At 36.6% G+C, this 17,158-nt stretch overlaps 1 protein-coding gene across 4 annotated transcripts in view; it reads right to left on the bottom strand.

The window, feature by feature from the left end:
* Window positions 1-17,158, bottom strand: part of KDM1A (lysine demethylase 1A) — a 63,193-nt gene that overhangs the window by 32,457 nt on the left and 13,578 nt on the right. For 3 of the 4 annotated variants that reach the window (XR_014238569.1, XM_082372693.1, XM_082372691.1), the window contains exon 3: window positions 8,889-8,948. The exons of the other annotated variant lie outside the window; for it this stretch is intronic. Coding sequence is in view for 2 of the 3 variants with exons in the window: in XM_082372693.1 (XP_082228819.1) it covers window positions 8,889-8,948 (60 nt within the window). In the remaining variant the exon portion in view is untranslated. The remainder of the gene's footprint in view (window positions 1-8,888; window positions 8,949-17,158) is intronic. 4 annotated transcript variants of the gene reach the window in all.

Here is a 17,158-nt window from a genome sequence, read left to right on the forward strand (position 1 = left end):
CAAGGGAATTCCCATAAAGTTAACAGCTGATCTTTCAGCAGAAACTCTGCAAGCCAGAAGGGAGTGGCAAGACATATTTAAAGTGATGAAAGGGAAAAACCTACAATCAAGATTACTCTACCCAGCAAGGATCTCATTCAGATTTGATGGAGAAATTAAAACCTTTACAGACAAGCAAAAGTTAAGAGAATTCAGCACCACCAAACAGCTTTACAACAAATGCTAAAGGAACTTCTCTAGGCAGGAAACACAAGAGGAGGAAAAGACCTACAATAACAAACCAAAAACAATTAAGAAAATGGTAATAGGAACATACATATCGATAATTACCTTAAATGTAAATGGATTAAATGCTCCCACCAAAAGACACAGACTGGCTGAATAGATACAAAAACAAGACCCGTATATATGCTGTCTACAAGAGACCCACTTCACACCTAGGGACACATACACACTGAAAGTGAGGGGATGGAAAAAGATATTCCATGCAAATGGAAATCAAAAGAAAGCTGGAGTAGCTATTCTCACATCAGACAAAACAGACTTTAAAATAAAGACTATTACAAGAGACAAAGAAGGACACTACATAAGGATAAAGGGATCAATACAAGAAGAAGGTATAACAATTGTAAATATTTATGCACCCAACATAGGATCACCTCAATACATAAGGCAAATGCTAACAGCCATAAAAGGGGAAATCGACAGTAACACAATCATAGTAGGGGACTTTACCACCCCATTTTCACCAACAGACAGATCATCCAAAATGAAATAAGGAAACACAAGCTTTAAATGATACATTAAACAAGATGGACTTAATTGATATTTATAGGACATTCCATCCAAAAACAACAGAATACACTTTCTTCTCAAGTGCTCATGGAACATTCTCCAGGAAAGATCATATCTTGGGTCACAAATCAAGCCTTAGTAAATTTAAGAAAATTGAAATCATATCACGTATCTTTTCCGACCACAGTGCTATGAGACTAGATATCATTACAGGGGAAAATCTGTAAAAAATACAAACACACGGAGGCTGAACAATACACTACTTAATAACCAAGAGATCACTGAAGAAATCAAATGGGAAATCAAAAAATACCTAGAAACAAATGACAATGAAAACATGATGACCCAAAACCTATGGGATGCAGCAAAAGCAGTTCTAAGAGGGAAGTGTATAGCAATACAATCCCACTTCAAGAAACAAGAAACATCTCAAATAAACAACCTAACCTTACACCTAAAGCAATTAGAGAAAGAAGAACAAAAAAACCCCAAAGTTAGCAGAAGGAAAGAAATCATAAAGATCAGATCAGAAATAAATGAAAAAGAAATGAAGGAAATGATAGCAAAGATCAATAAAACTAAAAGCTGGTTCTTTCAGAAGATAAACAAAATCGATAAACCATTAGCCAGACTCATCAAGAAAAAAAGGCAGAAGACTCAAATCAATAGAATAAGAAATGAAAAAGAAGTAACAACTGACACTGCAGAAATACAAAGGATCATGAGAGATTACTACAAGCAACTATATGCCAATAAAATGGACACCCTGGAAGAAATGGACAAATTGTTAGAAAAGCACAACCTTCTGAGACTGAACCAGGAAGAAATAGAAAATATAAACAGACCAATCGTAAGCAGTGAAATTGAAACTGTGATTAAAAATCTTCCAACAAACAAAAGCCCAGGACCAGATGGCTTCACAGGCGAATTCTATCAAACATTTAGAGAAGAGCTAACATCTATCCTTCTCAAACTCTTCCAAAATACAGCAGAGGGAGGAACACTCCCAAACTCATTCTACGAGGCCACCATCACCCTGATACCAAAACCAGACAAAGATGTCACAAAGAAAGAAAACTACAGGCCAATATCACTGATGAACATCGATGCAAAAATCCTCAACAAAATAATAGCAAACAGAATCCAACAACACATTAAAAGAATCATACACCATGATCAAGTGGGGTTTATCCCAGGAATGCAGGGATTCTTCAGTATATGCAAATCAATCAATGTGATAAACCATATTAACAAACTGAAGGAGAAAAACCATATGATCATCTCAATAGATGCAGAAAAAGCTTTTGACAAAATTCAACACCCATTTATGATAAAAACCCTCCAGAAAGTAGGCATAGAGGGAACTTACCTCAACATAATAAAGGCCATATATGACAAACCCACAGCCAACATCATTCCCAGTGGTGAAAAACTGAAACCATTTCCTCTAAGATCAGGAACAAGACAAGGTTGTCCACTCTCACCACTATTATTCAACATAGTTTTGGAAGTTTTAGCCACAGCAATCAGAGAAGAAAAAGAAATAAAAGGAATCCAAATCGGAAAAGAAGAAGTAAAGCTGTCACTGTTTGCAGATGACATGATACTATACATAGAGAATCCTAAAGATGCTACCAGAAAACTACTAGAGCTAATCAATGAATGTGGTAAAGTAGCAGGATACAAAATTAATGCACAGAAATCTCTTGCATTCCTATACACTAATGATGAAAAATCTGAAAGAGAAATTAAGGAAACACTCCCATTTACCACTGCAACAAAAAGAATAAAATACCGAGGAATAAACCTACCTAAGGAGACAAAAGACCTATATGCAGAAAACTATAAGACACTGATGAAAGAAATTAAAGATGATACAAACAGATGGAGAGATATACCATGTTCTTGGATTGGAAGAACCAACATTGTGAAAATGACTATACTACCCAAAGCAATCTACAGATTCAATGCAATCCCTATCAAACTACCAATGGCATTTTTCACAGAACTAGAACAAAAAATTTCACAATTTGTATGGAAACACAAAAGACCCCAAATAGCAAAAGCAATCTTGAGAAAGAAAAACGGAGCTGGAGGAATCAGGCTCCCTGACTTCAGACTATACTACAAAGCTACAGCAATCAGGACAGTATGGTACTGGCACAAAAACAGAAATATAGATCAATGGAACAGGATAGAAAGCCCAGAGGTAAACCCACGCACATATGGTTACCTTATTTTTGATAAAGGAGGCAAGAATATACAGTGGAGAAAAGACAGCCTCTTCAATAAGTGGTGCTGGGAAAACTGGACAGCTATATGTAAAATAATGAAATTAGAACACCCTCTAACACCATACAAAAAAATAAACTCAAAATGGATTAAAGACCTAAATGTAAGGGCAGACACTATAAAACGCTTAGAGGAAAACCTAGGCAGAACACTCTATGACATAAATCACAGCAAGATCCTTTTTGACCCACCTCCTAGAGAAATGGAAATAAAAACAAAAATAAACAAATGGGACCTAATGAAACTTAAAAGCTTTTGCACAGCAAAGGAAACCATAAACAAGACGAAAAGACAACCCTCAGAATGGGAGAAAATATTTGCAAATGAAGCAACCGACAAAGGATTAACCTCCAAAATTTACAAGCAGCTCATGCAGCTCAATATCAAAAAAACAAACAACCCAATCCAAAAATGGGGAGAAGACCTAAATAGACATTTCTCCAAAGAAGATATACAGATTGCCAACAAACACATGAAAGGATGCTCAACATCACTAATCATTAGAGAAATGCAAATCAAAACTACAATGAGGTATCACGTCACACCAGTCAGAATGGCCATCATCAAAAAAATATACAAACAACAAATGCTGGAGAGGGTGTGGAGAAAAGGGAACCCTCTTGCACTGTTGGTGGGCATGTAAATTGATATAGCCACTATGGAGAACAGGATGGAGGTTCCTTAAAAAACTAAAAATGGAACTACCATATGACCCAGCAATCCCACTACTGGGCATATACCCTGAGAAAACCATAATTCAAAAAGAGTCATGTACCACAATGTTCACTGCAGCTCTATTTACAATAGCCAGGTCATGGAAGCAACAAGTGTCCATCAACAGATGAATGGATAAAGAAGATGTGGCACATATATACAATGGAATATTACTCAGCCATAAAAAGAAACAAAATTGAGTTATTTGTAGTGAGGTGGATGGACCTAGAGATTGTCATACAGAGTGAAGTAAGTCAGAAAGAGAAAAATAAATACTGTATGCTAATATATATGGAATCTAAAAAAGAAAAAAAAAAGGTTATGAAGAACCTAAGGGCAGGACAGGAATAAAGACACAGACGTAGAGAATGGACTTGAGGACACGGGGAGGGGGAAGGGTAAGCTGGGACGAAGTGAGAGAGTGGCATGGACTTATATATACTATCAAATGGAAAACAGATAGCTAGTGGGAAGCAGCCACATAGCACAGGGAGATCAGCTCCGTGCTTTGTGACCACCTAGAGGGGTGGGATGGGGGGGTGGGATAGGGAGGGTGGGAGGGAGATGCAAGAGGGAGGAGATATGGGGATATATGTATCTGTATAGCTGATTCACTTTGTTATAAGCAGAAACTAACACACCATTGTAAAGCAATTATACTCCAATAAAGATGTTTAAAAAAAAAAAGAAGACGAACAAGGCAGGTAAAGATCTAACTTAGAAAATTATAGCTAAGCTATTGAGGTGTTGTTTCCACAAAGACATCCAAACACTATCTAGGAAAAAATAATGGTTAACAAGAGGTTAAGCAAAAATGTCTAATGCTACTGTGGGCTGTACATTAAGAAATACTGTTGTTGGAGACAAGAAGAAAAATTCATCCATTCACAGGAGATTATGAGGGCACAAATACTGTATTCACAACAGTAGATCAAATCAATAATCCTCACATTTAATGAATCTCAACCTAAAATTAAAGACTGTCAGGAGAATTAATTACTCCTTAAGGAAAAAGATAATCAGTAACAGCCATACTGTGGGGGGTGAAGCATGAAATTAAGGCATGAAAAGAAGAAATGCTGACTATCAGACGTATAGGTTATTTCAGTAATTTGAAAGTTTCGAAAACTATACAGCTTTTTTTTTTTTTTGGCTGTGTTGGATCTTTGTTGCTGCACGCGGGCTTGCTCCGTGGCATGTGGGATCTTCCCGGACCAGGGATCAAACCCATGTCCCCTGCGTTGGCAGGCAGATTCTTAACCACTGCGCCACCAGGGAAGCCTCAACTATACAGCTTTGATGTCCCCAGTCCTGTACCCCCAAATCAAAATAAATAAACAAAAAACAAAGCCAAGTCCCAAAACATGTCACATTTATAAGAAGCATTATCTACCCAATAATCCTGAGTATTTGGACCAAATACCTCTTAATAGGTTACTTCTTGGTATATTTCATGTGTATACTATTAATAAGACAACCAATGAACTCTGTAAACTCTACTTCTCCCTCCCAAAAATAGGGTAGTTTTCTTTCTTAGCTATATTATCTTCTATATATATGTTTAATAAGTGGTCAATGGACATCAATCCTACTGCAAAATACTATTGTCAATGACAGCCAGAAACACCATGTGGGGAAATAGCACTAAATTTTACATTATATTTGGTTCCTCATTCCAAGTGTTCTTATCAACAGAAATCACTCCAATATAGTTGGCTAATTTGGGAAATAGGTAACAATTAAGAAATTTTATATCAGTCATATGACAGTTTTAAATTATCTTTGAATCAAACATCAAAAGTTTAACAAAAGGAATTAAAGAAGCCAAAAGTTGTAACATTAATGTATATGTGGAATAACTGTTCTCCATCTCTATCTTCTATATAACATCTAAAAAAAACCCCCAATTATTCTTAAAAATAAATTTTAAAAAAATGAAAAATGGGGCTTCCCTGGTGGCGCAGTGGTTGAGAATCTGCCTGCCGGTGCAGGGCACACGGGTTCGAGCCCTGGTCTGGGAAGATCCCACATGCCGCGGAGCAACTCGGCCCGTGAGCCACAATTGCTGAGCCTGCGCGTCTGGAGCCTGTGCTTGGCAACGAGAGGCCGCGATAGTGAGAGGCCCGCGCACCGCGATGAAGAGTGGCCCCCGCTTGCCACAACTAGAGAAAGCCCTGGCACAGAAACGAAGACCCAACAAAGCCATACATACATACATACATAAAATAAAAAGAATAAAAAAAAAAAAAATGAAAAATGGTCCCTAAAAACTCAGTAATTATTGCCTTCCTTCTGGTTTTTAGGGATGAAAATTACTATTTCAAAGAAGGAAACCATTATCAAAATCAAGGTGACAAGTGTGCAAGATTAAAAAATCTAACTTTTTTCCAAGGAAACAAAAAATGTTAATTTGGAACCTAAACTGCTCAGAAGCTAAATCAAAACATTCTTTCTATAAAATATTTCAAAATGAACTAACAAACCACTCTGGATAATCTAACTCAAGTATCTCCTTTAGAGGGAAGAACCTTACAGAATACAACTGTCTTCAGTATAATATCCTGATTAAAAGTAGCAGTAAAAAAAAAAAAAAAAAAAAGTAGCAGTAGTACATATAATTCAGAAGTATTTACACTTGGCTCTGGAATACAGTTTTATACTTTGGTGTTTGTGTGTACTTAACAGAGTCTGGTATTCTGGAAATCTAGAATGTTTTAAAGATGCTACCTTAATTTTTTAAAAGCCCCAAGGCTGCCTACATACCAATCTTGCCCTCTGTTCAATTCCTCTTTCTCACCACTTCACACAGGAAATTTCCAGCATCACCTTTCAAAATGCAGTCATGCTAAAGCATAATTGCCTTTTCTAATGGTCTGATTGGCTCATGCTTTCTCTCTAAACACAGTAAAAGTAGTTAAATATTTAAGGGACTAATTTAGACCTTTCCGGATATATCAATTAGGCAGAAAAAAGAAGGGGGGAAGTGAGGATATAGGACCGCTATTCCATGAAATCATTTCCCCCCTGATTCTGATATGACACAGGTAGCATCTTGAATGAAGTAAGAGAGATATAACAGAAAAGAAGGCTTCCATGAGTTTCTTGCCTTTTTCCCCCCTTTATTAACGTAGATAAAATTAACTACAATTAGATTTCTAGCTAAAGAGCCTGATAGGACGTACATATAAACTAAAATTAGTAAGTTTAGATGCACCATATCCAGTCCTATAATAGTTTAAAAATAAAAGAATAAAGAATAGGGGGAGAAGAGAGAAAAAGGAAAAAGAGGAGGATCCTATGATTTCTTATGCTTTAGATTTTTTTATTTTTAGCGCAAACGCACACTTTAAATGATTCTATGAGGGAGGGTGTAAGGAATAGTCTACGCATAATAAACGAGACCTCTGGGTTCTCACTCCTCCACAGTTGGGTATATTCCTGGTCGAGTCATTTAACTTTGTGTTTCAGGACCTGATAAAACAGGGGTGATACAAATACCACCTGTTTGAAGGCAGAAAGCTAGGCAAGATGACCTCAAGTTCCCTTCTAACTTTTAAGATTTAGGATGTAAATACCAACTTGGTATGATTTTTTAAAAGTCAAGATGTGATCCTGGTCCCAAGATACTCATGACGGTCATTTGGTTTTGTTAAGAGAATAACGTTGATCACTTACAAGCATACGTTTCTAACTCTGACTGATCATCTCACAAATGCATGCTTCTGAACAAGGTGAAAATCTAAAGAAGAGATCTTGAAGGGTTCAGAATAGTCACCACCATTCCTGGAAACACTTAAAACTCATGTTCTACTAATATTAAGTCAGTAGCACCACAGTTCTATATGAAAGTCTGCTTTTACTTTCAGCAGTACAACATGTTGTTTACTTAAGCAAAAGAGTAAACTTATTTATTACTCATGTAAAAACAAAACAAAAAGAAACAAGAAAACTCAATTTATTTCTTCAAGATTAAAGCTCTAAAGGCTATCCCTGACCCTCAACAGTTCCATGGAAGATCCAATTGTGCATCATTTGATGAAAAGCATTCTTGAAGATTGATCTGCCAGATATAGACTCTGAATGAGAATTTTAACTCCTCTAAGACAACCATGTACTGATTATCAACCTCCAATCCTTTGAATAGCATTTAAAGAAGTCTACTTCTAACATTCTGGATCCCCTAAGTACTAATTTCTGTATTAACATTGAACTATTTTTGATCCAAGAGGGTAAAATACAAATATTCCCTGGACCTGCTGTACACAAACTATAATAAACAAATAATTTAAAAGTAGACTTAAGAGTTCAAAAGTGACAAACTCCAAAAGTGATACCTATTCCAAGTCTATCAAATGTATATATAAACTAGTTTTGAGCACTGGCACACAATAACATCCTTTACGAGGTAAAGGATGAAATCCAGATATTCTACTTTGGATTCTTGGAACAAACGTTAACTGTTCCAGATGGGCCCCTATAAATCATTTAACCCTTTACTTTTTCCAAAAGTTAAAATCTCATAGTTTGGTCTGAAAAGAAACAGCACTTCAAGCAGACTTTTTAACAAAGATTAATTTTCATGTGAGAAACAAAATGTTTAAACTGCAAAATGATTAACTATGTAATGTTAACTGAAAAAACTGTATCCAATACCACTTAACAACCATTTCTCTTGCCCACATAGTTCCTCTGACTAATCCTAGAATGCCTTTCCATCCTGTTTTTCAGCCTATGGCTTCCCCTCTGTGTATAAAGTTATTTTTCTTTGTAAAGGTCCCATGATTTCTAAGTCTATGTTTTATATCATGTTTACTTTTACTATAAAGGCTGCTGGGGAGAAAAGTACCCGCCATCTCCTCAAAAACATGAAGAAGAGTGGAGGGCTGAGATCGGCCTGAGGACTTCAAAAGGTTTTGCTTGCCTTTGTTCTGGCTACACTTTCTCCTATTATACTACTCTGTCCTGTGGGTTAAAGTTCCCCTGCGCTTCTGGCTAAAATGTGGGTACTACAGCCAAAAACACTTGCAAGCATCAATCCCTGACTTGGCGGCTCTTGCTAAGTGGCAAGCATCTAATGCCACCCTCACCTGATGCTTGGCCGTCTCCATACCCTCCAGAACTGTCGTCTTGAAGTCCTCCTGCTTGCCCTGTGGAAGGAAAGAGGAGAACTCAGGGACCTTACTCCATAAATTGAGATAATATCTGGACATAAAGGCCTAATAGTTGGCGACTCACGAATTCACCACCAACTAGTAAACGCATATTCAGAGAGCTCCTTCTTCTGGAATCAAGGCCCAGGGAATCACATTATAGTCTTCCAAATTCTGGTCAGGAAACTTCAACTTTACATGCTGATTCTTGTTGAAAGGTAGGAGAACAAAGTATGTAGTATTTCTAATTGCTAAATCCTTGCTGTCAGTCTTAATAGTCAAGGTTGGATGGGGGAAAAGGGATTCCAAATGTCTTTTACTACTTGTTGCTAGGCTGAGAGTGGGTGTGACATGGGCTCTAGGATCGGGAGTTGCAACAATTCAGCATCTGCTCAATGTCTCTTAAACTTTACCTTTCTATCTAAAAAGAATATATATAAGACAACAAGCAAAAGACATAATTTTAATGAAAAATTCTCCCCTTGACTTCAAAGAAGGGATGATAACTAAGAGATTCAGTTCCAAAAGAAGTTTCATTCACTATACATACTAGACAGTGCCAGACCTGAACATGCCAGTGCTTCCTCAGTAACACTTTAATTAAACCACCATAAAACACCTCACAGTCATATGCCAAGTACTGTAGATAGACATAACACAAGGGGGAAGGCTGGAGCAGGCAAGATGGTGGGGGAGCTTCTACCTCAAGCTTCACAATAAGCCTGCTAAGAAATTTTCCTCATTGATTAATGTACAGAAATAACTTTAAGAAAAGTATCACAGCCTGAAAGTTCAACCTGAGAAAGTTAGGATAGATCATCTTCCAGACTTCCAAAAATCAATCACCAAGACAGATGCAATGATCCTCTTAAGCCTCTCACCTCCTGATATACTATGGGAAAACTACAGTGTGATCTTTGGAAGATATGAAACACCATCCCCCAAAGATCTAAAACTGGACACTCTTCATTAAACAGTTTATTCTAAAAGAATCTCAACTAGAAAGCAGATTGATTATTCCACCATTTGAGTTAAAAGGCAGCAGGAAAGTAAAACTAACATAGCCCCCTTACTGTAAGAATGATCCCTGGTCTGTGAGACTTAAAATGACATTTTCATCTTTAAGTATATGAAGGTATTCATACATAAATGATTTCTGACAATATTATAATGTGTTGCTAGATGGTATATGGTCTGCTGAAAGTAGAATAGAATCCCATCTTAAAATTATTTCACATTGCTCCTGTATAAACGGTACTTTAGGTTCTAGAAGGTTATGCTTCTCAGACAAGGTACAAGGTATATGATTTGTTGTTTACAGCCTTTGGAAAGGGCATATAATTATGAAGAGATAACTCCAATTATGAAATCCAATCTGCAAACTTATCTTGAAAATGCAGGCTGTACATTTAAAATTTTACTTTTGAAGTTTAAATTAAAAAATGTTCATTCTTAATAACTTATGGATTTATTCATTTAAAAGTCTTTCAGAGTTAAAAAGTTTCAGAGTTAAAAATTGTCATTATTTTCTTTGGTTCCAAATAGAACCAAACTAGACCAGAAGATTAAGCTATTATTTTAGAAGGGGGGAAAGGGGCTGAAAACAATGAAAGAGTTTCCAAGAAGAACGTTTAGGCATTAGGAATAATATAGCTCTTCTTTCTCAAATTATGTTTCTGGCTTCTTTAAGAAAGAATGAAAACAACAGTCTCTTCTAATGATGGCATCTCACCACTTCTTAATAAGTAAAAACAAAACCAAAAAACACTTTCAAGCTTGCCATTAAGACTGAATTATTTTACCCTTTCTACTTCTATCATTTTCCTTCTTCTCCCACTACATGTCATACAATATGCTATTTACTGTACTTATTTTTTTTCCTGTCAATGTTTTTCTTAATAGAAATATGGATTTCTTACCCCTGATTTATGTGCTCAAAAGGTCAACAGGCTACTCTTTTACAACAAGGTAAGGCAGTCTTTTTTGCTGTCTGCTTTTGAAAAGAGGTACTAACAAAATTCTTAGAAAGACACTGTCCTTTGATGAAAATACGTAGGAGAAACATGGAAAATATTCAATACTCTGGAAAGATTTTTAAAAGGTATCTCTCATAGCAACAGAAAGTCAAAAAAGAAATGAAACTCTAAAATACTACTTAAGCAGAGAAACAGGAGAAAACCAAGCAGAAGATGATATAAACATGAAAGAAATGATGGAAAACAAAAAGTGCTTACAATTAAGTAAATGAACAATATATTTGTCTCTTGAATTGATGAATATTTATAATCTGCTTGAAAGTAAAGTTGCTATTTTCTCTCTAATCGCAATATACTCATGAGTATTTTGAGGGTGCCTACTTCTCCAAAGACAGCGGAAAACAGCACCATTTTTATTAGTGGTATTCTAGACCAATTCTTCCTCTTTTTTTTTTTGCTTTACCAGCTCTCAGATTCTTTATTTTGCCAGCATGCTATAATGTTTAAAGCACAGAATCATGCAATACAATTGGCATAAGAAAGTCTTATAATTACATATTAATTTCCTTTATTCTTTAACAGAATACTCATTTTATTAAGAACAGCACACATACAAATGTTTGCAGCTAACTTTCCATCCAGGTAATGTCTCTGATTAGAACATATAAAATGCCATATTCATTTGCTCTTCGGGTCTTTCGGGCCTAGAACTCTGCTTCTGACAGTGGCACAAAGACATGGAACAGCAGGCAAATGTGGTTGTTATCTTCCATGAGCTCAAATTCAAAACAGAAGATGAAAATATACACAAGCAACTTTTTATTATCACCTTGATTTTGGCACTACTGAGCGAGCAGACTTCCTTTTGTTTTCACACCCCCCCGCCGACAACACACACACAAAATCCTCAAGTTTGAAGTAGAGACCCTAATACAGTTTATTTGTGCATATCTTCTCCAAGTTGAAAATAAAATCTTTTTGGTTTATCTTACATAGCAGCCTTTCAGTTGTCCTCTAATAAATCTTCTACAGATCTGTTAAGTTATTCTTGAAGAACAGTTAGGTATTTTAGTTATAGTCACACTACTGAATTGTTTTTTCATCTTGATTCAAACTCTCAAGAGACCACTCTTTCAGCATCTTAAGAGGAAGTCTATTATGTTCAAATACTTTTATCTGGCAGGCACAGAGGTGAGAATCATTGGTGTGTTGTTCCCAGGAACATACGGAACAACACATTCATCACATTTTGACTATTTAGTTTCTTGGAATCACATTAACTGATAACTTTGTAAACATTTTGAGGAATTACTAAATCTTCCAGGAAGCAATGCTCTTTAGACAGAAAATCAATTCATCAAAATTTATTTAATCAAAAATTTACCAAATTTACAGAATAAAAATAACTGCCAAGGATTGACTTCAATCGAACCTAACACACTAGCAAAGGAAAAAAACATCTCAAAAGTTAAAACCATCTTTGAACACACAGTTTGCACTATATTAACACACTAGTTGAGTTTCTTACTTAATCATCTCACAAATTTAATGTTTACTGAACACCCATCCAAACTGCCAAGCACAAAATCAAAAGTAGAAAAGGCTGAGTCCCTATTTTCAAAGGGCTTATAATCTAATTGGGGAAAGATGAAAAATATCCAGAAAGAAACTTTTTTTTTTTTTAATTTTTTTTAAAGGAAACAAGAAACACACACTTGGGGGAATCAGGGAAGCTTTTCCGAACAAATCCAGAAATTTGGATAGACTGGGGTGGGGGGTGCGGGGGACGGTGAAACCACAGCATGGTTCAGAACATTTACAAAAGCAAGGAGAAAAACCACAGACATGGTATGTACGAAGAATCGCACACAGCACCCTGCTTAATGAAGGAGATGATCTCAAAGAGCAGTGGGAGACACAAAGGATAAGCAAAAATGGGCCACTTTCAGGGCCAAAATTTAAACTTGATCTTAATAGTAATGCAGGAGAATAGTATTTTTACCAGGAAAGCAACAAAACAAGTTATATTTTAATCAGTTTGTACTAGATGGATTAGAGGAGAAAGGTGATCTAGATAAAGGAGATCCGGTCGAAAGACTACTGAAATAATTTAGATGTGAAGTGAAATCCAGCAGAATAAAAAGGTGACAGTAAAAATGGACAAGGTTAAGAGGCTGTGCACAGGAAGACACATGACTTTACAAGAGATTTGATGAAAGAGATAAGGGACTTTCAAGATGACTCCAAGCTTCCAAAGTTCAGGAGAATACTAATACAATGGAAAAAATGGGAAATCTGGGAGACAGATTAGTAAAATTAAATGGAAATACTCTAAAGATGGTTGGAAATTAAAGACTAGAACTCACAAGTGAGAATGGGTATAAGAAATTTTAAATCAACATGGAGGTAAAAAAATTTTGAAGCAGCTGTATGATTAATCTCATAAGGAAAGTCACAGTTTCAAAGAGGAATTGGTCAACATAAATGATTAAAAAGGTAAAAAATAAGAAAAAAAATGGAGAAAAATGAATTATTGGTGACCATCACCAAGTCGTGCTGCCTTCCTGTCCCTGCTGTAGTGAGAGGTGGCTTAAAAACACCTTCAAGTATACCACTCTTGCTTGATACATCTCTTTCCTGCTAACTTTTTGACTATGATTTTTGGCAGAAGAATAAATGATCTACAGCAGCTCAAAGAAACGCAAAGCAAAGTAAACTGGGCTCAGAGAGGCAGACTAAACTAGCCTGAAGGAAGAGCCTCGGGGGTTCCTCTGAAGCACATTAGAGGCATTTTAAAACACCTAACACCGATCAATACTCCCCAACAAAATTAACCAAAACGAAACCTCCAATTAGAGCAGCAATTCTAGGGTTACACTGTCGTTTAAAATAATGAACTGGGACTTCCCTGGTGGCGCAGTGTTTAAGAATCCGCCTGCCAATGCAGGGGACACGGGTTCAAGCCCTGGTCCGGGAAGACCCTACATGCCGCGGAGCAACTAAGCCTGTGCGCCATAACCACTGAGCCTGCGTTCTAGAGCCCACGAGCCACAACTACTGAGCCCGTGTGCCACAACTACTGAAGCCTGCACGCCTAGAGCCCGTGCTTTGCAACAAAAGAAGCCACCGCAATGAGAAGCCCATGCGCAGCAACAAAGACCTAACACAGCAAATAAAATAAAATAAAATAAAATAAAATAAAATAAAATAAAGAACTAAAATAGATAGCCTTAAAGTCTAGAAAGCAGGAAAACAATGCTTCCTGAGGTAGGAGCCTGCCTGGAATTTTCTCTCTGTACCACTGGAGGAGCTGTAGCACTGCTTTGCTCCTGAACTTAACACTGGGGCAGAACTGAGAAGCTCAGTAGCAGGGATCCTATATAAAAGAAAGTAAAAGCCCTACAAGCTAGGGAAGAAAGCAAAGGTTTTGTAAGCCAACTGAATGAACTGACTTTTTCACATGCTATTTCCCTCCACATTCCATAGACTTTCCTTACTTATTTTGTTGCAAAATCTTGGTTTGTAGTTCACTTTTCAAAATGTTGCAAAGAAAGCCCACAGATGCTATGTTATGTTGCTCAACTGCCAAGCTTAAGCTGTGTTTGAGTACAGGTAGTTTTTTAAAAACAAAGCTTATTTTTCTAGTTATTTACCTGTTTTTAAAAAGGCCAATATGGAACTTTATTCTGGAGCTGCTATTAAAAGAACCATTATAACTTTTCACAACTGATAACCATGAATGTATTTCCCAACAAGAGAGTCCCCTTTTCCTGCTTATGTAACAGTTTTTCAGAACTGGCTATCTATATCTTCCTGGGCTATGATTAGAGGCTCCTTCCACCTTAAACATGATTTGAGTCTACAATGCTATGAAAAACATACAACTTCTTAGGCTTTAATTAATCATATGTATTCGTCTATCTTCAAATATCAGAAGATGCTAAAAAACAGCAAAAGCAAAAATAATCCTATTTTCAAATGTTTAAAACCTCTGTGATCAGCAAATATGGCAAAATTTAATGTTATATCTTGATAGTTGATATATGGATTTACACTGTTATTCTCTGAGGAGAGAAAGTCTTTATTATAAAGTACCAAGATTTGCCACTCCTCCTATGATTTAACATATAAAAGCTTAAAGAATTATCTGTTTTGTAAAAAATGATCTATTCACATTATTGAAAATGGGCTACCACATACACTTCCCAGTTTCCAAAAGTGACAGAGTATGTATGTCAACCTAGTCCATTACCTGATTTTTTTCCTGACTAGAACACTGATCTGATGCAACTAGAGATTACCATACTAAGTGAAGTCAGAAAGAGAAAGACAAATACCATATGATATCACTTATACGTGGAATCTAAAATATGACACAAATGAACCTATCTAAGAAACAGAATCATGGACATAGAGAACAGACTGGTGGTTGCCAAGGGAAACGGGGTTGGGGGAAGGATGGAGCGGGAGGTTGGGGTTAGCAGATGTAAGCTTTTATATACAGAATGGATAAACAAGGTCCTACTGTACAGCACAGAGAACTATATTCAAAATCCTATGATAAACCATAATGGAAAAGAATATTTTAAAAAAGAATGTGTGTGTGTGTGTGTGTGTATATATACGTATAACTGAATCACTTTGCTGTGGAGCAGTAATTAACACAACACTGTAAATCACCTACACTTCAATAAAATAAATTAAAAAAAACAACACCAACCCACTGTATTCCTGGTTCAACTGTGTTTAATAATGCAAGACATCTGTACACAAAAGTGGAGCCCATATCTTCTCATATGATCCTCATATCAAGCCCCATTTTTCAGATGAGAAAATCCTCAAAGTATCCTGTTCTTCTATTATCCATGATCACACCAAATAAAGGATGGTAGCAAAAGAATACGAGGAGATTACAAAAATAAAGTTGCTCAGCTAAACAAATTACTATTTTGCCTTAATAAAAAATAAAGCAAAATAATCAATAAAATAAAATCATTAAGAAAAGCAGGTCAATCTCTAAAGACCAAACATAACTTGGTAGCATCTGATTCAATGGTTCTTATCAGCCAAAAGCATGAACAGTTAAAAATCAGGGCTCTCAAACTGCTTCATAAAAGCCTACCTTCATTCCTTCATGTTTAAAGTAAAACTTCCAAAATCCAATTTTGGGAAAAACAATTTCTGCAGTCTCACCATACTTTGTATATACTTTTATTGTATTGTTTCTTTGTTGTTGTCAATTAGTATCTGTAACCCTAAACTGGACTGTGAATTCTTTGCAGGAGGACTTAGTCTTCAGCCTTGAACCCTCAGAATCCAACACCATGCCTGGAACAAAGCACTATAGTTTTACAATTAATGTATGTAGAATAAAGTGAATGAGGAGCTGCACATTTGAGAAAATCTTATTTTGTGTAGAAAATGTCTGTATAAAAATTTTCCCCTCCACACCACCAAACCCCTACCTTGTTGGGTTTCTTTTTTTTTTTTTTTTAACTCTTCCTGTAAGTAAAGAAGGATCTGAAGACTTCCTTCCTTTCCACCCTTTCTGCCTCTAAGTCTCTCCACATTTTTACCCTGAAATGTAACATCTACGAGTATTTTGCCTTCTATTATACATTTATGTATACATCTGTATCTCATACTAGGCTATAAATTATCTGAGAGTGGGGACCATGTGTTGGATAGTAATATACACCTTGGTCCATTTTTAGTAATCTCTCAAAATACAAAAATTTTGTTGAATTGATCTAGGTTACCTTTTCGGCCTGTGACATTTTCCCCCAGCTCTCTAGTAAGTTATTCTGGAGCATAGTCCCAAATCAGAACACTGAAATGATGCTATACCAAAAAAAAAAAAAAAAAAAAAAAGATTGGAACTTCCCTGGTGGTGCAGTGGTTAAGAATCTGCTTGCCAATGCAGGGGACACAGGTTCAAGTCCTGGTCCGGGAAGATCCCACATGCCGCGGAGCAACTAAGCCCATGCGCCACAACTACTGAGCCTGTGCTCTAGAGGCTGCGAGCCACAACTACTGAGCCCGCGTGCCACAACTACTGAAGCCCTCACGCCTAGAGCTCGTGCCCCACAATGAGAAGCCACTGCAATGAGAAGCAAGCACACTGCAATGAGAAGCAAGCACACTGCAATGAAGAGCGGCCCCCGCTTGCCGCAACTAGAGAAAGCCCGCGTGCAGCAATGAAGACCCAACACAGCCAAAAATAAATAAATA

Source organism: Balaenoptera borealis, assembly GCF_965194805.1.
Source record: "Balaenoptera borealis genome assembly, chromosome: 1".
In the NCBI taxonomy this organism is placed as follows: domain Eukaryota; kingdom Metazoa; phylum Chordata; class Mammalia; order Artiodactyla; family Balaenopteridae; genus Balaenoptera; species Balaenoptera borealis.